Consider the following 27,350-nt stretch of genomic DNA (forward strand, 5'->3'; position numbering starts at 1 on the left):
TGTCATCGTTTGTCGTACTCAAAACGTTTCGCGGTTGCGAATGCCGGCCCATCGAGGAAAATCTTTTTACTTTGTATTTTAACCATTATAAAGTATGATTAGTCGGATATAGTACTGAGTTCAAATAGTCTCTGAAACGAAAAAGCAAACATTTGATTTTTGTTTCGGCGACTGAATCGTTGATGGGCCGGCAAATATTTGTTGTCGAGTAGTGTTGAATACTCATATTAACATGATTATTGATTTAATTTAGGAATTGTATATAACTATCTTTGACCAAGTTTAATTGTTAATGAGAATGCACCCCAGCACTGGGCGCGCGCTGCGGCTTTGATGTTAGCGGCTACAAGCTTGAAGCTAGGCAGCCGCAGAAAAAACGCTGTACGCGTTCACAGTTCAGCGTACGGCTTTTCGTTTTTAATTTTACAAATGACAAAGCAACTTTTAATGATTATTAATGGAATTATAGGATATTTATAATTCAATATGTATTGATTCTTCTGTGGAAAATAAAAATTGTATTTTACTTTTTCGTGGCACACCTGTGCATTTTAAGTTGTTGTGCCACTATATTCTTAAAGTTTAAATTATTATGATATATTTATTATTTATTTATAATTTAGATTTATATAATTAATTATATAAATATAATCTTAATTATTGAATATTCATTCGAGTGAATCAATTGAATCTTTATGAATTATATATGAATTTATATAGGGTCATTGTAATATTATGTGTATATTTTTTGAATTTATCTTTATGAATTATGTCATCATTGATCAATTTAACAACTTTTCTTATTTGAAGGATATGGGACCATAAATATGTCACTAGAGAAATGTCCTACAGGAATAATGAGCCACAGGTAATTCAGAACGGTCTATATTACATTTTTATTGATTATTGGATTTCCTGCTTTTAAACAGTTTTGATGCAAAAGGTATTTTGTGCATATAAATTGGTCAGATAATTGATCAACATTGTCCTAGATTTCCAATAATGATGATACTTTTTCTCAGGATAATCACATAGTTCAAACCAATAATGGCAGACCATCAAATCATTCAAGATCTGATAACAAAAATGTAAGTTTATTTGTACTACTTTAATGTAGCACAAATTTATTGCTTCAGGCTCAAACCTGTTTTTATTCTTGGTTGAATATGGCGTTGAGTTTTTTAAACATTGATATGCATACATTTTCAGAGGCATCAGTCTCATATAGGGAGACACAGGGAACAAAATGGAAGGCCTCATTATGACAGGGAACGATCTAGTGATGTCTATCGACCAAGATACCCAAGTAACTCATCTGACATGAGAGATGGCAGAGATAATCGATATAATCCTAGAGGAAATGGACAACACTATCCTGAACCAGTGAACAACAGACCCGACAATCAGCATCCTGTTCAAGAAAACAAACACGATCAGAGCACCCTTAAAGTCGAGGTGGCAGAAATAAATCTGCAGAGCCTGAAGACTACACTAATACCCCTGAATATCAGCTATGGGAGAAGCTTAGTAAAAAGATTAAGGATTGGAACAGTGAGCGAAAGGAAATCTTTCATATGACTTTTCCTGACAAGGTATGCTTATCAAAAATCGTTGATATCGCTTTTTCAAAATTATAACAATCATTTTTATCAAGTAAGTAATTGGACATTAATTATGTTTAAATTGTACACTAAATTATCATATCATTAAAAAAAGTCTTATAATTTCCATTTTCAGTATATGGAATATTTTGGGGTTATCCAAGTATTTCTTCAAGAACCAGACAACAAATATAGCAGTAAATGTGTGAGGATTTCCAGTCTAACTGATGTTTACGAACTAAAAAGTATCCTGAAGGAAAAGTTTTCGCTTCATCGTGATTTAAACCCACATCGATTGAATGTCTATGAAGTTCACTTGGGTTCACGTAAGTATAGGTTCTAAAATTATTTGACGAGGTGAGTTAGATTAAAGTGAGCTATTAAAATTTTTGTAACTACATTAAACATTAAGTTTTAACTCAGTTTTAAAATTTCAGCGGAACTAGAATTAGAACCAGATATGTTCCCCATACAAATTCAATTGGAGTGGGGTAGCAACAGGAGTGATGGTCGATTTGTTCTAAAACTTCACAGCGACGTTCCTATCTCACAAGACGTGTTTGGGGATGTGGCCACCTTTAAAAAGGCCAACAGTAATGGTAGGATATTTTATATAATGTGATACTAGTCATCTTTTTGACGAAATAGAAATGGCCTGTCAAGAATGAAGCTAAAGATTATGTCCAGCTTTTCTCACAATAAAAACTCAATCTAGGGTACTCGCTTCTAATCCTATACATCGATTTTCAGTGCTACAGCTACAAAGGCACCGGAAAGCAATATTAGATCAGAAACTGAAGGTTTCTTCAAGGACTCGGCCGAGCCCACTGGAGGACCACTCCGTGTGCACGCAGACACCATCAACAGTAACCAACCCTACAAGACACTGCTGGTCTCCAACACGGATAATGCCTGGTTTGTGCTGAAGGAGATGTTGGAGAAGTATGATATCAGGGGTTGTGGTCCGGAGGAGTTTGCTCTCTTCCAGATCACTGTTAGAGGCGACACTGGCAAGGTACCTAGCTCGGGGGGGGGGGGGGGGGGGGGGCTAGCTTATATTTACTAGTTTCATATCTCTAACCTTTAACTTGTGATAAATTGTGCTGTGATTCAATCACAAAATGTTTACGTTACCTTTATTGGCTTTCGCTTTTCGCGTTTCAGTCGCTATAAATAGCGATTATAAAATTATTATCAGTCATGATACGAGACAGACTTAATTGCAATGGAATTCAAAGTTATGTGCCAGCACAAAAGCTTTTCCATTGCAGCACTATCGTTAGATAAAAACTGATAATACTCCACTATAATAAATGAAAGTTTTAAGAAAGTTCAAACTAATTACTAAGCTACTTTACAACTAAATTTCTTTGTTTCAGGCTGACGAACATTTATTAAGCAACAATGACTGTCCTATGGCGATCTTGAAGAAGAGAGACACCGACACAAGTATAACATTTGAAATGAGGAGAAGGCCGCTCAATGCATTCCCTGATATCCCTGATGAGTTTGATGAGGACCTCATGCAGTCTCGGAACGATGGCACGCTCTCAAGAAGGGTTAGTTATTAATTTACATATTAGTTATTAATTTACATATTAGTTATTAATTTACATATTATGTTTTATCTAATCTTATCTAGAGTAAAATTAAATTCTCACCACTTTTTTTTCTTAACATGCATCATTTTTGATCCCAGCTAGCTTCAGAATCTCTTATGTATTTTATCTTGGGTGATTATAGTTCTTATAATATTATGTAATACTTGAACAACTTTACTAGTGTCCAAATCTAAATCTATCTGATCAAATCTAACATTTTGAGATACTTGACCACTGCAATGAATACGATTTATCTGCTGTTTGCAGTAATTGAGTGTTAAGGACTCTAATTTCAAACTCATTATCATCTAACAATTACCTTCAGAGACCCCCAAATTATGCAAAGAATGTGCCGTATCTGTTGGAGATAAACGCAAGACCGGGAGAGCCACCCATTATATTCTATCTTGACAACCACATCACCGAGATTGGATCTCTGAGACAGAACAAGTTTAACTATTTGTTCCTTCCTGGCCCGGATGTTGATCAGGTAGGTTAAATGGGCGTTTCCGGATACGATTTATTTTCATCTTTAATCCTGTTATCTTGGAATGATAAGAATGAATAGATCACCAGATTGATTACAGAAATATTTATCAATATGTTTATAACAGGATTTTACCACAATACAAATTGAATTATCTAAATATTCGTAGGTGCACTGTATAATAAAACAGGATCCCTACTGTATGATAATCTACCCCTGCTCCTCCGAACCAACCTTTGTCAATGGTACCCGGATCCCGGACTCCGTCCCGCTCCACCCTGATGACGTCATCACTATCGGACGGAGCTACAAGTTTCAATTTGTAGTGCCGTATTTCGAGCGTCCTGACGACGGTAGGGGGTTGAGAAACAACCGGGCACAACCTGATCAGTACTACAAGGGACAATAGACAGCTTCGTGCCAGTGGTGGATCAGAGGGACAGGGACTCTAACACTTCCGAGAATGTGGAGACCTGTGTTTGGTGTGAAAGGAGGTGACGTTGAGAGGATTTCTACCCTCAGAAAGGTACGTTTTTGGATGTACAGTTATCATTTAAAGATTTACATCTTGTTACCTTTGTCATATCACTAATTACTTCGATTATGGTATTCACTTTTCTAAGTAGGTCAATTATAACAGGCTATTTTCCACAGGAAACAGAGATCGGAGGAGACCCACCTCCACGAGACTCACCATCACGTGACAGCAACCCAAACAGCATTGCAGATCAGACCTTCAGGGAGCTCAACAAACCCAGGATCAGTGTTTCATCAGACCGTCCACCCGTAGTAGCTAACCACGAGTCAGAGTTTCCTGTTAAAGCTCGACCACCTCAAGTGGAGGATCAGGAGAACCTGCCCCTGGTCAATGGTTCAGAACCACCAGCTGAATTCCAGTTCACTACAGTACATCCCCGTGATAGGAACAGACAACCAACTCCTCCACAGGATGTTCCCAGAGAACGGCCACTTTGGGACAGGCCTCCTCGGGAAATACTCGACTCTAGAACTACGGTTAATCCTCGAAGTGTGGATCCCAGGAATAGGGAACCTAGAAGAGATGACCCCCGTAATGGTCCTAGGTCGCCCAGTCGGCGAGACTCACGAGACACACGTGGTCCTAGAGATCGTGGTAGACATCCCAGGTACAGTGGTGAGCTGAACGGTCCAGATGGTCGAGATCCTCATCCTCGAGATGTTCCCAGAAGTAGAGAAAGTTCCGGCGATCCACGGGGTAGACCTGATCCTAGAGATCACAGACACCGGGGAGAGAGAAGAGAAGATCCGAGAGATCGGAGACCAGACCCACGAGACAGAGATCACCCCAGAATGAAAGGGGATCCCAACATCCGACCATCTTCCAGGGATGGGCCCAGAGGCGACGATCACAAGGACCGTAGAGATGATCCCAGAGATCGACGTGATAGAAGACCTGATACCAGAGACCGGCGCTCTGATCCACGATACGATCCTAGAGATAGGAGATACGATCCCAGGGATGATCTTAGAGATAGGAGAGATCCACGTCGGGATCAAAGATCCGATCGTCCTCCACATCGCGACAGAAGAGATGACCCTAGAGACGGACCTCCAACCTGTCCACTTCCAACTCCTCCCTTGCCAGAGCAACCTGATGTTGGATTTGACGAAACCCCGGAGCCTTTCCAACCAATTGATTTAGCTCCACCAGAGAAAGAAGACCCAGTCTACACTCAAATCAACTGGCTGACCAAGAAAAGGCCTTCTTCTCCTCCACCCAAAGAGTACTCTCCGAAGGACGCTGAGATCTCTACTCCAGTTGACCCCCGATGGTCTAGAAGTAGCCCTGAACTAGATGAAGCTGCTATGATTGTCGAGGACCTGGACGAGCTTAACATTCTCCCAGTGTCCCTGGAACTTCAGGTACCAACTTGTACTTGGTCTTGAATAAGTGTCTACTTGTCTAGAAATAATCCCTGACAAACTCGGGCAACTCCCTGTTGTTGGGAATGTTAGTTTCAATTTTAAATTGTAAAAATATTGAGCATCTCTTTTAACCACACAATATTGGCAGGTAACAAATGATACACTGGACCTCATGCAGACTGCTCCTCCCTTGGAACCCTCAGAACCAGATCTAGAGCTTATACTTCCTGTCTTCTTCGTGTTCGATCCGGCTAATATAGAAACTATCCTGGATACTATCGTATACAAGGTGGGTGATGATTATATTATGGCGGTGTCTATTTGAACGAATTATCGACGGATTCTGTTGAAGATCGCATCTATGTTACATGCCAGATTGATTCACTAATGATAACCGAATTCCATTCAAGTTACTTTTAAACGGTTAAATTATAACAACATGCTAGTCAATAATCTAATTTCCTTGCCATATTTGCCCTTTTTTGACTGAACAAAATCTCTTCATGAGGTCTTCGTCCCAATTTACCTAGATACTATTCTAAGGCACCTTTCATTAGAAATATTTGTTATTATTAGAAATATTTGTTACAGAAATATTTGTTATTATTAGAAATATTTGTTACAGAAATATTTGTTATTATTAGAAATATTTGTTATTATTATTACAGTCCCTGTCTCCGTGGTATTTAACAAGTAGCACAGTTTTTGCGGGGGCCGTGGTTACCCTTCATTAATGTATCCCTGTGTAATTTGATAGCATTTTGAGTGCATATTTCGGGCCTGAAATGCGAGAAGGGGGCCGTTCAGTGGCTGTTCCTAGATAACATACTTGACATTCTTTTAGCGTGTACACTTAATAACCATAATAACATTCCATTACATTAGGACTGGGGAGATCAGGCATTAGGGAGCGCTGTAATGGTATCTCCATTATTTGAACACTCATCATCCCACATTCTTTAGACCTTTAAAATCAATTTTAGAGTTCAATGCTCTTTGTATGTCTACAAGGTCACGTTACTTTAAACATACCTTCGTAATGATAAGGAAGTTAACACCCAGACAGTAGCTTCCAAGTATAGTTTGTTAGTTTACACTCAATCTAATACAGTACCCCTCCCCTATTGGAGTATTGCCAAACATTTCACCACACTCAATAATCAGCTGATTCTATCCAGCTACACACAGTTCCACACCTATTTATATCTAGATATTCTGCATTCCCCAGTTCCCTCCCTATTTTCATCCAGCAATGGGATTCACGTAGTCTAGTTCAACACGCACTATAGTTCGACAACATAAGTTCGCCAGATGTCTTACATACCTGTCGAACTTGGGTACGTGTCGAACTAGAGTCCAAAATAAATTGATATCCGACTGTATCCCATTTTCCGGCTCAGCAGCTAAATCTCTAGACCGGTACCTGGTGACTAATCGTATGTGATAATATCTCAATAGAAAGTGTGGTATGTTGTAGATATTTATAGCTAGCATACTCTACAATCTAGATCTATAAAACGGCGTACGAGTTTCCACGATAGTCTTTTATCTCTCCGCTAAGTCTACAATTTTCTATTATTTAATAAAATGTTCAAAGATATGGATTATAGAGTTCGGTACATTTTAGACCTCATTGGATACAGCAGAATAAATGTGAGAATGTACTCTAGTTCGACAGTCGAAGTTTTCTTGTAGAACTTTAGTACGTGTCGACCTTGAGTCCAAGTAGCGCACTTAAGTTCGACAGAGTCGAACCTTAGGGTTTGTCGAACTAGAGTGCGTGTCGAACTACAGTACGTATACCCAGCTGCAATGGTCACCGTAATAGCCTCCCCTTTAATAGCCACCATCGCTCAGACACTAAATAATCTAATTACACCAGAGAGGTGGAACTTGACCACATTCCAAAAGAGTCTTCCTTCTTTATAATCAGACTGCTAGCAGGCTGCTAGCTTAACTGAGAAAATTAAATCTGCAGGAAGCCCCGTCTAGTTCAGTAATGTACGACTCTCTTCAGAGGGTTTCAGTAAATCTCGTGTATATCCTACACGATTCTAGTTATTATTGACTTGGCAGTGGGCTGGGTCTTGATCTGAAAAGGTGTAATTCTTATTTCACATTTCTAAGATTTCATGACTTTTTCCTTGCACAAGGTTACATGACACTAGGTGTGAAGTGACACTTTATATAATTGTAACTTCATTCTCAGTCCAGATCCGATAATGATATGCTGTAACTTGTATGAAAAGCATTAATAGAACCCTTTACGTCACACATTTGAAACGTTTCTGGAATGTAGAATGACTTAAAAAATTAAAAGTAGGTTAAGGAAGCTATAACCGGGGGAACGAGCCTAATAGTTCTGGTTAGGAAACTTAATAGTTCAACCTTTAAACACACGACTGTAACGAAATATTGGTAAAATAACTTTTAATGTAATTCTAGCGGCGTTGACTAATGAGGATGATTTGATGTTACTTGAGTCCCCCCCCTTAATTAACTCTCATATGACAGATTTAGAAACTTTAATCGTGTCTTATGTTCGCCAAAAAATGCGACATTTACTTAAACATAGTTTTCGCGGGAACGTTAATCAACCGTAATTGAAGATTACCAAGTTTGCAGTTGATGAGAGCTGTAGAATGTAGTGTAGTTGGTATGGAATGTTTTACACGTGCTATCACGTGCTATCACGTGTTTGTTTTGTGTGGATAATGTACACAACATTGTTATCTGCTCAGCTAAACACCTGTTCCCATAACTCATAATTAGTTTGTAGCCTTTAGGATATTCACGCAAATTATGGGTTTTAAATACAGGTTCAATTAAAAGATATGTAGAACACGCGGAATTTGGCATTTAATTCTATATTAAGATATTCGCCTGATACGATGTGATATTCTGATGCGGTTAAGTCTCGGTTTTTATAAATAGAAGAGTTAACCGGGACTGTAAATTTCACCACATAATACTAATAACGGAACCTTAACACCCGATCTGGATCTGGGGAATAAATTGAGCCTTTAACACTAGATATTGTGTTTCAGGAGTGCTCTTTAACACTCGATATTGTGTTTCAGGAGTGCCCTCAGACAATGTTTAGCCCCACCTACGCTATGTACGCTATCCTTCACGGCGCTGCACAGGACGAGAGTTATATCTGTAAAGAAGCGTTAGATCTCGTTATTGATTACTATCTCGGCGCAATACAGGTAAACAGTTATTTTTAGATTTAGTTATACATAAAATACTGATTGCTTTTACCGAATATTGGTTACATATTTGGAACGGGCTGCACTCCTTTTTAACAAAACAAGATCACACAAAACGTTCTATTGGCTGTTGCAATTTGTTTCTAGAACAATCTAATCGGTTTTATTGTTTCAGTTGAGCAAGGAGTTTGTTGGAGGTTCATTGTTTTGGCTGACCAATACTTTAGAGCTTTACCATCTCCTGCAGACGCACCCTAAACTATCTGCCTTCAAAGACCAGGTATTTTATCATAACTACTACTCGTCAGGTGGTTTAAATTACCAAACTTCTTGATCTAGTAGGTTTCTAGTTTTTACTAGAAATCTGCTGGAATGTTGGTTCAGCAATTTAAGTCCGTCAGACCTGTGATTTGCAGCGGTCAGATTGTGAACTTAAATTTGAAGGAGATGATTCTGGAAGGCCCGAGAGTTCTCGATATTGATTCTAAAAGCCCCGAGATTCCTCAATATTGATGCCAAAACATTAAGTCATTACAACATGACACTCACCTCACATTTAATAAAGCTAACAACACTATGATGATGTATCACATTTAAATGACACGCCCTCTTACATCAACAACTCTGACCCCCCTTATTACCCCCCTCTCTCTCTGTCTCTCTCTCTCTCTCTCTCTTGTAACCACATTAAACACGTGCCCAGGCTGATATGGGTCCAGTTGTTAAAGTTGCTATAAAGTCCAGCATTGACTCCTGTACTGAGCAGCTCATTCCTTATCTCAACATGTTCCTGCTGGACTCTGATATAGATACCAAGCTTCCGGAGGAGACAGTTATGAAGGTATGAGAGAAATCACGTGATCATGAGGAATCACGTGATCTTGAGGAATCACGTGATCGTGATAAATCACGTGATAATGAGGAATCATGTGATCATCATTCAGTCTCATGAGATTTTTAGAGCTATCCCATGATAACTTAAATTCTAGTGATCTCGGTTCCTGTGCAAGAATGTACTAGCCACTAGGCCAAATCCAATGATGATCGTGTACGTTATTGTACATAACCATGTACAAATTGTACATTATATAATCTGTACATGTACAATATGCGCACTGCACAATATAAAGTATGTAACATTCCTGTTGCAGGCCGATACACAGGGTAGCGTGTGTGGTGACCTGTTGGTTGAAGAGGCTGAGATGGCGTCCTTACTAACCGAGTCACTGGAGGAACTGATAAACCAGTACGGGAACTTCTCCGATGACGGCAGGGTAAGTGTAGTGTTTTAACTATTTGGATTTCAGATGATGTGAATGTTTAACGTTAGATTGATCTCCTTGACAACGTTGTTGACTCTGCAGATCTGCTCTGTATTACTTAAGTTATGTAAATGCTAATATGTCTGATGTAATGGGACTTCCGTAAAGTTCTACACGCTAGTCTTATTGGACTCTCCCCAAAGATCCACAAAAATGGAAGTTCCCAAGTTCTGTTGGAATGTAAGATTATGATAGTTGAACTTAGTGTAAGCCAGTACCTGTCCCCTGAGTACATATATGTAACATAATTCAGTTACATCTTTACATAACTGCTATACTGCATTCCAGGCCCTTTTATTCGCACCAGATCTTCTGATTTGTTCCATATTTAATTAGTACACTGCAGTATCTCAAATTTGGGATTATTGTTCGCCATCTGAGGGTAATCTCTCTCGCTAAATAAGAGGTACTAAATGTCACGTACCAGTATAAACATTGAAACTAATGACACTAATTTCCAAACATCTAGTCTAACCTTCTATCCCTATCCGAATCATGAGCGTGTACATCATCTGATTTTGTTAAGTCTAAATTCAGTTAACTTCATCTCGGAACTTTCTGCGGACCCCCCAGGTCACATATATGTAATGTACCAAATCTAATATCTTCTATGTTCCATACCTGGGCTCCATTCATTCACTGCTACACCGGTCAATGAAAAGGGCTCGAAACACATATTATGAGATTACCCCCAATATTCCCAATAATCTCAACTTTCTCCTGCGCGATCATTACAAGTTTCAAATCGTACGGGGTTTATCATATATCTGGTAAGTTGTGAGTAAGTGAGTTGAGTAGTTGTCTCCCTGGTTAAGAACTGATGACAGGTTAATAATCCCAAGGGATGGTGTAGTATGTTCTACGGACTGTATATCTGTAAACATTGCGGTATGTTGGCTTGTGTTTAATCAGATAGAGCTGGCACAAATACCGCTAAGCAATTCGTTTAATTCTGAAGTTGGCAACGTTGTAGACTAATTTCGGATTGAATCTTAAAATATAATATTATGTTCCATATTTGTCCAGTTTAATGAAGTTGTTGGTGAATTGCCTCCGTCTTCTTAGCCCCTATCTGAAAACCTACATCCTCTGAAACATACTTCCTTGAACATTACTACTATATTGTATTCCTTGAACAGTTTGAAATTAACAGAATCACACGAGCGTCAAGGAAAGTAATTTAATATTGAGATTCAGGCAACTAAACACGTTGAGTTGATCTACCTTACTCGGGATTATTATGACCGGGATAAAGTGGTGGGTTTAGGGTAATTTTGCCATATTTTTCCCGAACCACATTTTCACCGGTCGTTAATAAACCCGCCTACTCAGCTTTTAGGGTTCCCAAGGGGTATGGGTGCTCATATTTTAATCGTTGTCTTATATTCACTAAAGAAGACTATTGGGACACTTGTTGTAGGTTTTTCGACTTCATTTGGCTAAAATTGCAAAAAATTCACCTTTTTGCCCAATTCTTGTCATATACCCTTATTGTCAAATTTGATTTAAATAGGCCAATTTTTAATTTCTTAGGTATTGACTATCTCTACATAATGAAATAGGACTCAAAGTAAAAGTAACAGTTAAATTAAAACTTGAATTAATTAAAACTGATGAAAGGGATGATCCAGATGAAGATAACGAAGATGATTACAACTTATTGGAAGACTAAACAGCTCTCCCTTTATCTTAATATCGATCTGGTTGTTACGCTTCAAATGTTAAAAATTATTTTCCATCTAGTTTGATTAACCACGAGTCATTATTTCTGTCTACTTTCGACAATTATTGATAATTCTACTTGTTTCACAAGTTTTAGCAATGCGAAAATTTCTAAACTTGCTTATCTCTAATAAGGAAATTTACATCTGAGACAAAATTTTTGAATCTAAAATTGAAAGGTTGGACACCGGTAAAATGGCGACCGGGAAAATGTGGTGGGTTTTGAGCAATTTCGCCATATTTTTCCCGAACCATATTTTAACCGGTCGTTAATAAACCCGTCGTAATAATCCCGAGTAAGGTAGATTCAAATTTTACTTATATTAAACTCAATGTGTATCACGAACTCCTTAAAACTCAGGTTTGTAAGTTAGAAATCTAGATTTCACTTACTACAGAGCTCTCCAAAACATTACACACAGACCCATTACGACACCACGTGACTCCAGTCCTCCACTTCCTGGTGTTACTATAAATACACCACGTGCGTGTGTGCCAGACTACAGTAGTGAGTCTGCACGTGTAGATGCGCGCGATAGAGAGCACGTGCGTTGGTGTAACTGTCACTTAATGGGATAATGTAATAACGAGAGGTAAGGACTGAGACTGTTTTCCTCGAAAAGAACCCACCTGGTTCAAAAAGTAAGAAATAGAGGGAGGGAGGGTGGTTGTTGTCTTGTACTGGAGATCTGTTACTTTTATATGTGTTAGGAGTTGTTAGCTGTGTGCAATGATCCCCGCTGCTGACTACAATTACAGAGAGTATAATATTGAAATATTGGGAATATTTCATTAATACGATGAGGGGCAGGTGGGCAGGTGTTTCGTGGAGAATGTTTGGAATATTTGGATATTTCCTCTGTTTTGGTAATAAAAGGAAGACTTCGTATGTGTTTCTGTGTAGTGGACATTTATGTACAAGAAAAAAGAAAACAATGGATGGTAAACAGAATAGAGTGATGAGCTTGGTACAAAGGAACAAGGGTCAAATTAGCCGTTCTCTTATTATGAAAAGCTAGGCACATAGAACTTGAACCAATAATTACATAAACATACAGTCTTGTTTTTCTACCTTGTTCCTGAAAGCTTAAGTGTTTATGTACTTGGTTTGAGTGTGTGCCTACAAACAATGATCTAACAACTGGTGGTATGTAACCCTGGTATGTAACCCTGGTATGTAACCCTGGTATGTAACCCTGGTATGTAACCCTGGTATGTAACCCTGGTATGTAACCCTGGTATGTTACCCTGGTATGTAACCCTGGTATGTAACCCTGGTATGTAACCCTGGTATGTAACCCTGGTATGTAACCCTGGTATGTAACCCTGGTATGTAACCCTGGTATGTAACCCTGGTATGTAACCCTGGTATGTTACCCTGGTATGTAACCCTGGTATGTAACCCTGGTATGTAACCCTGGTATGTAACCCTGGTATGTTACCCTGGTATGTAACCCTGGTATGTAACCCTGGTATGTAACCCTGGTATGTAACCCTGGTATGTAACCCTGGTATGTAACCCTGGTATGTAACCCTGGTATGTAACCCTGGTATGTAACCCTGGTATGTAACCCTGGTATGTAACCCTGGTATGTAACCCTGGTATGTAACCCTGGTATGTAACCCTGGTATGTTACCCTGGTATGTAACCCTGGTATGTAACCCTGGTATGTAACCCTGGTATGTTACCCTGGTATGTAACCCTGGTATGTAACCCTGGTATGTAACCCTGGTATGTAACCCTGGTACATGTAACCCTGGTATGTAACCCTGGTATGTAACCCTGGTATGTAACCCTGGTATGTAACCCTGGTATGTAACCCTGGTATGTAACCCTGGTATGTAACCCTGGTATGTAGCCCTGGTATGTAACCCTGGTATGTTACCCTGGTATGTAACCCTGGTATGTAACCCTGGTATGTAACCCTGGTATGTTACCCTGGTATGTAACCCTGGTATGTAACCCTGGTATGTTACCCTGGTATGTAACCCTGGTATGTAACCCTGGTATGTAACCCTGGTATGTTACCCTGGTATGTAACCCTGGTATGTTACCCTGGTATGTAACCCTGGTATGTTACCCTGGTATGTAACCCTGGTATGTAACCCTGGTATGTAACCCTGGTATGTAACCCTGGTATGTAACCCTGGTATGTAACCCTGGTATGTTACCCTGGTATGTAACCCTGGTATGTAACCCTGGTATGTAACCCTGGTATGTAACCCTGGTATGTTACCCTGGTATGTAACCCTGGTATGTAACCCTGGTATGTAACCTTGTGTCATGTGCCTTTACACACCCCAGGCTGGAGCTGGCCGTGTGACTACATCTCTCTCTGGGAGTGTGTGTAAACAGTATGTGAACTTTGTGTCTAAAGAAATAAACATTGTCTTTGTGAGAGATAATGAGCTGTTCAGTTGGCGTTCTCTTTTTCTGTTACTGTTAGGGAGGCACTGCACTGTAAGGGGGGTAGCGGCACATTTACATCAGTTATATATTATAGATATAATATTGGTAGTGAGCTTAGATTAAATGTGAAAGATATGGTTGAAATTTGAGCCCAGAGGTTCTGATGTAGGATGACATATATGTCACTTTATGACACATAATTAATTCTATGTTGCCACCAACATCCTTCTGAAATGCACTTAGTGAAGTAATAACCCTTATATATCTGCTGAACTGACAAAAATACCCTCAAATATTTCTAATATTAGAGATCTTCTTACTATTTTTACCTTCAAAGTTTTAAAAGTATCTACAAGTATGCAGTTACAAGAAGAAAGTACTAATGATTATTTAATAACCAAAGTAACTTGATGACTAAAGTTACTAACCAAAATAACTTGATGACTAAAGTTACACACTCACCCCCAGGTGTATCACGTGATATCAGTACTCTCCATCATGTCAACTCTGCTGTACAGAATGTTGGTTCCTGAGGAGGCTCGTCGTGTTATCATACAATATCTACTCTCCTTTATCAACACTTGGATATCAAACGCGGTATGTACTATTATCTAGAGAATATTCATGTTCTACTACCGCTACCAGTATCCATATTGGTACAAATTGCATTTTCGAAAATCAATTATTTGATCTCATGAATTCTGAACGTGGTCGGTGGTATGTACCATTATTTAAAGTATCTTCATAGTCTACTACTATATAGTATATACCCATATTGGTACAAATTGAATTTTCTTTGATTTTACTACCGTCTCCTAATTCCTATGCCCATATTGGTACAAATTGAATTTTCGAAAAGACAATTATTTGATCTCATAAATTCTGCTGTCAGACTTTCCCCTTTTTTCTAAATTGCTTTATTATATCATAACTCGAAAATAGACCGGTTATAATCTCCCAAATTTCGACTTTCTAGATAATGAAATTTGATGTTTTGCAACGATCATTAGTGTTTGATATGTAAGTCGTAAGATGATTTCATTTGTATGACATACCGCAAATACTCCTGACAATATGACCCGTGATCAGTCCCTCTCTGCGCACATTACATCATATTCCTGCAGCACCTTTATCATTAGTTACATCATCAAGTTGCACTTAAAAATATTTCTCTACACCAATAATGACGTTATCGTCTCTAGCTGCATGGTATGACGTCTCGGCCCTAACTTTATGACGTCACAGCCTAACTTAATGACGTCATACTGTTTAACAGGTGTTGAAAGAGGAGAAGTTGTGTAGAAGTTTGTGGGGACTGAGGTTACAGAGACGTCTGGACAAGCTGGATCAGTGGTGTAAACGTAATGGGATCGGCAAACCCATCTCCCACTTCATGACCGAACTAATTCAGGTAATTTAATAATTTATAATTATAGCCCAGGAATTTACAGCTCAGGTATTTGCAATTTGTTCGAGAATCGGATTTGATCCGTCCCGCTATAAAATTAAATAGTGAATTAGTCGCAAGCACTTATAATTGAGACTATGAAAATGTCTCAGCATAAACGCGCATGTACTGTGAAAGAATAAAAGACGTTAAGTCCAGTCTCCCACCACTTCTTCATACATAAAACACTCAGTCACGAGACTTATTATTCTCCAATTTGTGAACAGTTCCCAGTTTTAGGACTACTCTTGAATGACCAAGATTTAATTTTGAACATGACGTGTTCCTTATTATTTACCTGCTGGGCGCTGGCCCCTTCAAAGCGTTACAGACACTCCACACTTCACTTCACTTCACTTTACTGATAACATTGTAAGTCCTGGTATACTGACAATCGCATTAAGTCTCATTGTATTAGAGTTCTGAGAGGAATGTGTTTTAACTTTCACCAGCCAGATGTTTTAAATCCAGGTTTCAGAGCCAGGTTTCAGTAGCCAGGTTTCAGTAACCAGGTTTCAGTAACCAGGTGTTGGAATGGTTGGTAGTTTAGAGTTTCAACACAGTGAAGCTTTTATTTAATAGGTGGTGCCTTGTAAAACACACAGAACAATGACCTATTGTGCGTGTGTGGAGTGTACAACTTACAATTACATGGGTATCACATAACTATATCACATAACTTGTCTCACAAATAAATTCCATAAAACTATAAAATGCCCTATTTCTATCAGCATTGTTCTCAATACCAGTTCACTAATTCCAGTTATCTAATAACTCCACAACATGTTGAAATTGGTAAAACTTAATTCCCGGCACAATTTAAAGTTAGCTAGTGATCTACGCAACCATGTAATTACACATAAAATAGAAGGCACGTTGTAATTAAAGTGTAACCCTATCAAGTTTTAGCTGGTTTGTAGTTTACCCACCCACTCACCTGTAACTGTTTAATAAATATACTTGTTCTGGAAACTACTGTATTGGTTACTGAGTGTTAATACGATGTGTCTGTGTAGCATAAACTAATAGTAGAGTGTTCTTTCACCTTTAATTAACATTAACCTTTAATTAATATTATGATATCCAGTCCTGTCAGTAGTTTAAATATCATAGAATCAAAGAAATGTTAATGTTAACTGTTGTTTATCCAACAAATCAGACTGTTTGTGGTCGGTTAAACACGATTTGGAAAGCACCGATTTGGATTCTTTAATAATAGTAACACACACACACACACAGATGTAAAAATATACCATTTGTTTACTTACTGTGCACACAGTTAAAGTTTAAACGTGACCTCATTCAGCTAATTGTTTTCTACTTTAATAGTACATGTTAGGAAATGGTCGGGCATTCCATGATACACTACCAGACAGCGACTGTTTTGAATATAATATGTATAATATGCCCTTTATAATATGTTATATCCGTCTTGTGGTATTTATTGGCAGGAGTATAGTTAGAAGTGTGCAGTGAATTAGTGAATTCCAAAGATGACGTTCTCTAGTGTCCCGGAAAAACAGTTTTAAAGCCGAAAAAAGAGCGATTATTGCCCAAAAATCCCAAAAATGTGATAAAATAGCACACCTTCATAATATTAGCGATAAATAAAGTTCAGACAATTTGAAACATAATACTTATCTGACTTATAGACAGTGAAATTTGTACACTGTATGTTCTCTTTTACTGTGTTTCCGTTTTTCAAACTCAATCTCTTTTTATCAGTTATTTAGAATATATATTCGCATTTATCCACACTCTATTTACATTACACGTACAACGTGATATCGTTATCAGTGCAGTGTGTACAACACCAACTACACCGATCAATTGCCAATCTGCGAAACATTTTTAATTATTATTATCACTTCGAGATGGCCAGGCCTACTCTCATGCTGTCTATATGTGATGATTAACTCTGAAAAACTAGGGACAACTGGGGAATGATCCCAGAACCTCGAGATTTCGCGTCTCTTGCTCTACCAATTGAGCTACTGACCCTGATTCTCAGAGCGAAATCACCACTCATATACAGCACAATTTCATGCTTTGTGTGGAATATCATTTATCAGTTATTTAGAATATATATTCGCATTTATCCACACTCTATTTACATTACACGTACAACGTGATATCGTTATCAGTGCAGTGTGTACAACACCGCACTGGTAGAGCAAGAGACGCGAAATCTCGAGGTTCTGGGATCATTCCCCAGTTGTCCCTAGTTTTTCAGAGTGAATCATCACATATAGACAGCATGAGAGTAGGCCTGGCCATCTCGAAGTGATAATAATAATTAAAAATGTTTCGCAGATTGGCAATTGATCGGTGTAGTTGGTGTTGTACACACTGCACTGATAACGATATCACGTTGTACGTGTAATGTAAATAGAGTGTGGATAAATGCGAATATATATTCTAAATAACTGATAAATGATATTCCACACAAAGCATGAAATTGTGCTGTATATGAGTGGTGATTTCGCTCTGAGAATCAGGGTCAGTAGCTCAATTGGTAGAGCAAGAGACGCGAAATCTCGAGGTTCTGGGATCATTCCCCAGTTGTCCCTAGTTTTTCAGAGTTAATCATCACATATAGACAGCATGAGAGTAGGCCTGGCCATCTCGAAGTGATAATAATAATTAAAAATGTTTCGCAGATTGGCAATTGATCGGTGTAGTTGGTGTTGTACACACTGCACTGATAACGATATCACGTTGTACGTGTAATGTAAATAGAGTGTGGATAAATGCGAATATATATTCTAAATAACTGATAAATGATATTCCACACAAAGCATGAAATTGTGCTGTATATGAGTGGTGATTTCGCTCTGAGAATCAGGGTCAGTAGCTCAATTGGTAGAGCAAGAGACGCGAAATCTCGAGGTTCTGGGATCATTCCCCAGTTGTCCCTAGTTTTTCAGAGTTAATCATCACATATTAGACAGCATGAGAGTAGGCCTGGCCATCTCGAAGTGATAATAATAATTAAAAATGTTTCGCAGATTGGCAATTGATCGGTGTAGTTGGTGTTGTACACACTGCACTGATAACGATATCACGTTGTACGTGTAATGTAAATAGAGTGTGGATAAATGCGAATATATATTCTAAATAACTGATAAATGATATTCCACACAAAGCATGAAATTGTGCTGTATATGAGTGGTGATTTCGCTCTGAGAATCAGGGTCAGTAGCTCAATTGGTAGAGCAAGAGACGCGAAATCTCGAGGTTCTGGGATCATTCCCCAGTTGTCCCTAGTTTTTCAGAGTTAATCATCACATATAGACAGCATGAGAGTAGGCCTGGCCATCTCGAAGTGATAATAATAATTAAAAATGTTTCGCAGATTGGCAATTGATCGGTGTAGTTGGTGTTGTACACACTGCACTGATAACGATATCACGTTGTACGTGTAATGTAAATAGAGTGTGGATAAATGCGAATATATATTCTAAATAACTGATAAATGATATTCCACACAAAGCATGAAATTGTGCTGTATATGAGTGGTGATTTCGCTCTGAGAATCAGGGTCAGTAGCTCAATTGGTAGAGCAAGAGACGCGAAATCTCGAGGTTCTGGGATCATTCCCCAGTTGTCCCTAGTTTTTCAGAGTGAATCATCACATATAGACAGCATGAGAGTAGGCCTGGCCATCTCGAAGTGATAATAATAATTAAAAATGTTTCGCAGATTGGCAATTGATCGGTGTAGTTGGTGTTGTACACACTGCACTGATAACGATATCACGTTGTACGTGTAATGTAAATAGAGTGTGGATAAATGCGAATATATATTCTAAATAACTGATAAATGATATTCCACACAAAGCATGAAATTGTGCTGTATATGAGTGGTGATTTCGCTCTGAGAATCAGGGTCAGTAGCTCAATTGGTAGAGCAAGAGACGCGAAATCTCGAGGTTCTGGGATCATTCCCCAGTTGTCCCTAGTTTTTCAGAGTTAATCATCACATATAGACAGCATGAGAGTAGGCCTGGCCATCTCGAAGTGATAATAATAATTAAAAATGTTTCGCAGATTGGCAATTGATCGGTGTAGTTGGTGTTGTACACACTGCACTGATAACGATATCACGTTGTACGTGTAATGTAAATAGAGTGTGGATAAATGCGAATATATATTCTAAATAACTGATAAATGATATTCCACACAAAGCATGAAATTGTGCTGTATATGAGTGGTGATTTCGCTCTGAGAATCAGGGTCAGTAGCTCAATTGGTAGAGCAAGAGACGCGAAATCTCGAGGTTCTGGGATCATTCCCCAGTTGTCCCTAGTTTTTCAGAGTTAATCATCACATATTATAGACAGCATGAGAGTAGGCCTGGCCATCTCGAAGTGATAATAATAATTAAAAATGTTTCGCAGATTGGCAATTGATCGGTGTAGTTGGTGTTGTACACACTGCACTGATAACGATATCACGTTGTACGTGTAATGTAAATAGAGTGTGGATAAATGCGAATATATATTCTAAATAACTGATAAATGATATTCCACACAAAGCATGAAATTGTGCTGTATATGAGTGGTGATTTCGCTCTGAGAATCAGGGTCAGTAGCTCAATTGGTAGAGCAAGAGACGCGAAATCTCGAGGTTCTGGGATCATTCCCCAGTTGTCCCTAGTTTTTCAGAGTTAATCATCACATATAGACAGCATGAGAGTAGGCCTGGCCATCTCGAAGTGATAATAATAATTAAAAATGTTTCGCAGATTGGCAATTGATCGGTGTAGTTGGTGTTGTACACACTGCACTGATAACGATATCACGTTGTACGTGTAATGTAAATAGAGTGTGGATAAATGCGAATATATATTCTAAATAACTGATAAATGATATTCCACACAAAGCATGAAATTGTGCTGTATATGAGTGGTGATTTCGCTCTGAGAATCAGGGTCAGTAGCTCAATTGGTAGAGCAAGAGACGCGAAATCTCGAGGTTCTGGGATCATTCCCCAGTTGTCCCTAGTTTTTCAGAGTTAATCATCACATATAGACAGCATGAGAGTAGGCCTGGCCATCTCGAAGTGATAATAATAATTAAAAATGTTTCGCAGATTGGCAATTGATCGGTGTAGTTGGTGTTGTACACACTGCACTGATAACGATATCACGTTGTACGTGTAATGTAAATAGAGTGTGGATAAATGCGAATATATATTCTAAATAACTGATAAATGATATTCCACACAAAGCATGAAATTGTGCTGTATATGAGTGGTGATTTCGCTCTGAGAATCAGGGTCAGTAGCTCAATTGGTAGAGCAAGAGACGCGAAATCTCGAGGTTCTGGGATCATTCCCCAGTTGTCCCTAGTTTTTCAGAGTTAATCATCACATATAGACAGCATGAGAGTAGGCCTGGCCATCTCGAAGTGATAATAATAATTAAAAATGTTTCGCAGATTGGCAATTGATCGGTGTAGTTGGTGTTGTACACACTGCACTGATAACGATATCACGTTGTACGTGTAATGTAAATAGAGTGTGGATAAATGCGAATATATATTCTAAATAACTGATAAATGATATTCCACACAAAGCATGAAATTGTGCTGTATATGAGTGGTGATTTCGCTCTGAGAATCAGGGTCAGTAGCTCAATTGGTAGAGCAAGAGACGCGAAATCTCGAGGTTCTGGGATCATTCCCCAGTTGTCCCTAGTTTTTCAGAGTTAATCATCACATATAGACAGCATGAGAGTAGGCCTGGCCATCTCGAAGTGATAATAATAATTAAAAATGTTTCGCAGATTGGCAATTGATCGGTGTAGTTGGTGTTGTACACACTGCACTGATAACGATATCACGTTGTACGTGTAATGTAAATAGAGTGTGGATAAATGCGAATATATATTCTAAATAACTGATAAATGATATTCCACACAAAGCATGAAATTGTGCTGTATATGAGTGGTGATTTCGCTCTGAGAATCAGGGTCAGTAGCTCAATTGGTAGAGCAAGAGACGCGAAATCTCGAGGTTCTGGAGTTCTGGGATCATTCCCCAGTTGTCCCTAGTTTTTCAGAGTTAATCATCACATATAGACAGCATGAGAGTAGGCCTGGCCATCTCGAAGTGATAATAATAATTAAAAATGTTTCGCAGATTGGCAATTGATCGGTGTAGTTGGTGTTGTACACACTGCACTGATAACGATATCACGTTGTACGTGTAATGTAAATAGAGTGTGGATAAATGCGAATATATATTCTAAATAACTGATAAATGATATTCCACACAAAGCATGAAATTGTGCTGTATATGAGTGGTGATTTCGCTCTGAGAATCAGGGTCAGTAGCTCAATTGGTAGAGCAAGAGACGCGAAATCTCGAGGTTCTGGGATCATTCCCCAGTTGTCCCTAGTTTTTCAGAGTTAATCATCACATATAGACAGCATGAGAGTAGGCCTGGCCATCTCGAAGTGATCAATCTCTTTTTGAATCAATATTTAATTCATTATGAACATCTGAAATACTAATTAATTTCAGATAACTGACCTACTGAGAGCACCAAAACATGATCTGGACCAACTAGCAGATCTGTTACAAGGATGTAACGAGCTGAACTCTCTGCAAGTTGGTACAATTCTCAGGAAATACAAACCTGGCCCAGACGAGGAACCCGTTTCAAGAGGTAAGTAAATAGTTTAAAGTCTTCCGAAGAATTCAGGTAATATTCCGAAGAATTCCTAATATCGACATTTTCTGTGGAGCATTGCCATTTTGTAATGGAAGTGACAGCGAGTCTGAGCTTTACATCGTTTAGCAATTAGCATTTGTTGGGATTGCAGCATGTTATTTAACATTATCCGACTTCCGAGGCCCAAAACATCCACGATTTAAACCATGTTTTAATTTCAGAGTTTATAGAGGCCGCAGTGTCGATCACAGACTCAATAGTAGATGTAAGGCTGCGAGGCGAGGGGGAGCCAATAGATATGAAAGTACAAGAACCCCTCCTCAGATATCCGCTTCACAAGCTCACGGCTTGTAACCACGAGCCAGGCTTGACTACTTATACCCAGACTTTCTTCGAGAGAGTATGCGAGGGTTGCGGTTAGTTGCTCTTTTATTATGAAATCAGTTGAATTTTACTGTTTGTTGTTATCCGATACTATCAACGGGTACAGTTTTTTATATTTAAAAAAAATTATTGATAAATTTAACACGGAGTTGACAAAAATAAGCCAATTTTAGGACTACATTAGCTTAAGCTAATGATAATTTCCTCAGACGAAGAGTTGGAACTAAGAGAAAACGTTGGAGGTGACCGTTGGTGTTTCCGGAAGCCAACAGATGATCACCCTAAAACTGGTAATGAACCATGATAAGCATGCAAGACTGAGGCCTCCCCAGATACCACAGTTCAAACGTTCTATTTGTAGTCTGGAACAGCTGTTATTTTGATCCAGGCGCGGGAGACCAAATGGAAAACGCGAAATTATATTTTGTCTACTACTAGCACTAGCTTCATTGCGAGCACGTGAATATACAAAGCCGCGCGGTATGGATTTGATGTGATCGACGTAATTCAAACATACTGACGAATTCTTGGCTTTTGGCATTTTGTCAGTCTGGAATGCACATAGCACTCTCCTGTGAAATACATCCCACAATCTGCACGCGAATAGTTTCTCAAACTGCTAAATATTTTCAGATGACAAGCCCAAATCAGAGAGTCAGAACATACTGGATCAGTGCGAGATAGCTTCTTACACCATCGCAAGAAATGATCTTAGTCTCGGAGTCAGCATCGTTGGAGGGAAAGATTCAAATAATTCTCATTCCGGAATCTTTGTTAAGAATGTGTTTAAAGATGGAGCAGCTTATGAGGTATTTTTATCTGTTTATGTTGATCACCACAGTAAAAAATGATTCCATTCTTCATTCGAACGGGACTTTAAACGCATAATGATAATTATAATGAAAGAGCTGAATTCATAATTACATATTACAATTTTAGGACGGACGACTGAAGCCAGGGGATCAGATACTAGAGGTGAACGGAGTGCCAACAAATGAAATCACCCAAGAAATGGCGGCTGCCCTTCTTGACAGAGAAAGTGAAGCTGTTAGCATTACCGTCGCCAAGATGGCTGCTGCTTATTATGGCATCCTCAGTGAAGAAGGTACGTGAATATTTCTACCGCCAACGCTCTTTTTAAAAAAGGAATAATTATCTCTCAACAAACTTGCCGTCGACGAATTTTGACATTTTATGAAAAGTTATTGTGACAAACTGACTGTATTGATACACTTACAGATCTGACAGAATCATCTAGCTACTCTGACATACCTGTATAAATACTGACATATCTAAAACTACCGGTGAGAAGAAGCACTTAGCTTACTGCCAGGCAATTGCTAGAACGGGGACTCTATTATCAATTATACTAGACAGTTGGCTATTTAGACTAAACTGTAGGATATCAACCCAGAAAATCCTGCTCTGAATTTGTAAAGCTTGCCAAATAACTGCTACAAGAAGCACATTTTACAAAGATATCGACTGTATACGTTTACAAAATGACAATGGCAATAGCTTACTTTTGCTACATATCATGAATATACCACACCTTCCAGTTTCTCGCTAAAACCTTTTCTTTCTCCAGGAGCCTCGAGGACCTCCTCCCAGCAGTCCAGCCCCAACACTCCCTCCCCTGCCACCCACAACCACGACTCAGACTTCCAGTTCCAAGACCCAGCTGATCCTGATGACATGTTGCTCAGAATGTTGGAGAAAGATACCGGCAGTTTAATAATCCACGATTCTGACGAAGACCTGGCAACAATTGACTCGCTTAGGAAAGACACAACTTTAACCTCCAACATAAGCGTCAACGAGGTGGTTGTGTTTGGGGTTGAGTCCGCGGAAGTGAGCTTTGAAGAGGACGAAGTGTTGGAAGATGAGGACAGCTACAGGGTTGGTTACGGAGAGGATGGTTCGGACTGTGAGGATAGTTACAGGGTATCAGCAGACCCTCATATCGTAGACACACACGTCCCGCTCAACTTTAGGATTTCAGATGAGGTGTAGGAACGGGATTCTGTTAGGGTTTTGTTTGGCCCTGTGAGATTTATCATAAGTTGCGTCAGTTCGTCCGTGCTGGTTAGGTTTTATTTCATCAGAACTTTTTTTGAAGCTAATCGGATGAGACTATCCAACTAACAAGGACCTCTAAATTTAAGTGAAGCGGTGAAACAACTATCCACCCCTGTTTCACTACAATGTAGTTTAATCCCAGAACCATAAATACCTTTGGGAATCATAACTTTTACCAGAATGCTTCAGTCTTTTTAACCTTTCTGAATTTACATGCATGTTTATATACCTTGAATTAATTTTGAAGCTTTATACTTCAATTTATACATACTGAACGAGCGGGGGCCGTTATACGTGTAGAAGCATATTTCTTTTATTTTCCCTTCATTGCAACATTTCAGATTTAAAGATTCTGTTATAAAATCCCGAATAATAAACATTTTACGGTAAATCATTTTCAAACAGATTTGTAAAGTGATCAAGTAAGAATGCTCCGACATACAATCCTATGTTACTGTTGGTATTTCGAGTGATTTTCAGTTATTTTATAAATTTTCATTTATTTTTATACGCCAAATATCGAGTGGTTCAGTGCAGATGCAGATTAATCAGTAATTACCGTTGTGTCTTCAGTTAAGAGATGATTTAATATGTTATTGAGATTTTCTCCGACTTATAACAATAATAAACCCCGAGCATGGTAACTGACTATGAAGCAGTTCAAAACTAAACTTATTGTTGTATTTTGTTAATTATATACATTAAATGACAAGGTCTACATTTTTAAAAGAATGGCTATCATGTAAAACTGTAACAGTACCTGTGCTTCATTCTTTCTGTTGAATGAATTTAAATTTATTCAGAGTTTTGTTGAAAGGCTTTTTGTCAACAATTTACAATAAGTGAACATTTTTACATTCATTAATCACCAATATAATACCAGGCGCTATTGCAGTAGGCCGCGTAGGAATGATATATGACAACACCTCCATATCTTTTTTAACGGAATATTATGATTTCTTTTCAATATAAATAAGCAAAACTTGGTTTGGTGCTGAGTGTCAACCCTAGGTGAAGCATAATGGTGGGACTCCAGAGTATTAAAATATATATTATAGTGCGGTTAGGATTAGTACAGAAATTGTGTAGCTTTTTAATGTAATTACCATTTTTATCGAATGAGAGATTCTTGTTTAATTTGTTCTACAATTTAAAATGTACATTTGGCATATTATATCAAAACGAACACTAAAGAGCTCACATCATTTCAATTTAATATTCATCATTTTATTGGTTGATCAGCCAGAAACCCAGTTTAAATATAATGTTGAAAAATGGCGACGCCTCACGCAGTGTCTGGCCAGTTCTTTTTCATTATGAGCTTTAGATCACAAAGAATAGGTATGAGGAAGTTTAAGCATACTATTCATACATAATTGGTTTCATTCAAAAATGTTAATATTTTACTAATCCATGGACAGAATGTAAATGCTATCAGACTAGGAAACAAAGGCGCGGGCACGTGGAAAATATTATCGTGCTTGGTTCGAGCTTTTACATTTTACTTTGAGTTCGATTTGCACAGATGAATGTAAGTAAAAGTTGGTAGAAGCAATAAGCAAACAATTTTACTTTAGTCATATTTTTTTATAATGATGATATACAGCATACATAAAAGAAAAACAGCATACATAACACCCTAGGGGTCGTTCACAATTCACATATTACGTAATCTTTTAATTTGGACAATTTTTACCCCCCTGGCCCTCCGTAATCAGCTTTACACTACACAGCTATTGTGTCAAGATAACACTAGCGTAATCATTTGTAAACCCCCGTTAAATAATGATACAGTTACGCGTCTAATAATTTCTTCGAAATGTTAGACCGCTGGCAAAGTTGAAAGTGCTGTAAAGTAGTGCGTGCCGGGTTAGTCCATTATGAATGGTATAGAATTCTCATAATGACAGTTATTACAGTTACACTAAAAGTAAAATTGCATATTCAATATTGCTAAAATATAAACACAGAAAAATCTAAGCGATATACTATTACTTATTAATTAAAATAAGTAATTTCTTTTGTTTTACCTTACTCTTAGTCTTAGGAACGAAATACTTATAAGTCGTTTACAGTTTACAAATTTATATACATAATAGTAAAATTTGGTTATTTAGAATATATATTCGCATTTATCCACACTATATTTACATTACACGTACAACGTGATATCGTTATCAGTGCAGTGTGTACAACACCAACTACACCGATCAATTGCCAATCTGCGAAACATTTAATTATTATTATCACTTCGAGATGGCCAGGCCTACTCTCATGCTGTCTATATGTGATGATTAATTCTGAAAAACTAGGGACAACTGGGGAATGATCCCAGAACCTCGAGATTTCGCGTCTCTTGCTCTACCAATTGAGCTACTGACCCTGATTCTCAGAGCGAAATCACCACTCATATACTAACTGATAAATGATAACTGATAAATGATATTCCACACAAAGCTTGAAATTGTGCTGTATATGAGTGGTGATTTCGCTCTGAGAATCA

The 27,350-nt window shown here is 38.3% G+C and overlaps 2 protein-coding genes across 2 annotated transcripts; both read left to right on the top strand.

The window, feature by feature from the left end:
* The first annotated feature begins 801 nt into the window (after positions 1-801).
* On the top strand, positions 802-4,098 carry LOC134813545 (kinesin-like protein KIF14). Its single transcript, XM_063821376.1, has 9 exons — positions 802-868; positions 1,023-1,088; positions 1,210-1,592; positions 1,738-1,927; positions 2,039-2,200; positions 2,352-2,616; positions 2,981-3,160; positions 3,528-3,692; positions 3,859-4,098. The coding sequence occupies exons 6-9, from the start codon at positions 2,533-2,535 to the stop codon at positions 4,096-4,098; spliced, it is 669 nt and encodes a 222-aa protein (XP_063677446.1). The 5' UTR covers positions 802-868; positions 1,023-1,088; positions 1,210-1,592; positions 1,738-1,927; positions 2,039-2,200; positions 2,352-2,532.
* On the top strand, positions 3,859-26,483 carry LOC134813543 (uncharacterized). The gene is made up of 15 exons (XM_063821375.1): positions 3,859-4,215; positions 4,344-5,591; positions 5,743-5,883; positions 8,675-8,806; positions 8,982-9,086; positions 9,510-9,647; positions 9,958-10,080; positions 14,729-14,857; positions 15,537-15,671; positions 22,234-22,378; positions 22,606-22,800; positions 22,978-23,058; positions 23,402-23,577; positions 23,708-23,873; positions 24,357-26,483. The coding sequence occupies exons 1-15, from the start codon at positions 4,153-4,155 to the stop codon at positions 24,779-24,781; spliced, it is 3,402 nt and encodes a 1,133-aa protein (XP_063677445.1). The 5' UTR covers positions 3,859-4,152; the 3' UTR covers positions 24,782-26,483.
* Positions 26,484-27,350: the final 867 nt, after the last annotated feature.

The sequence above is a fragment of the Bolinopsis microptera genome, chromosome 3 (genome assembly GCF_026151205.1).
Source record: "Bolinopsis microptera isolate Bmic1 chromosome 3, MBARI_Bmic_1.0, whole genome shotgun sequence".
Taxonomy (NCBI): Eukaryota; Metazoa; Ctenophora; class Tentaculata; order Lobata; family Bolinopsidae; genus Bolinopsis; species Bolinopsis microptera.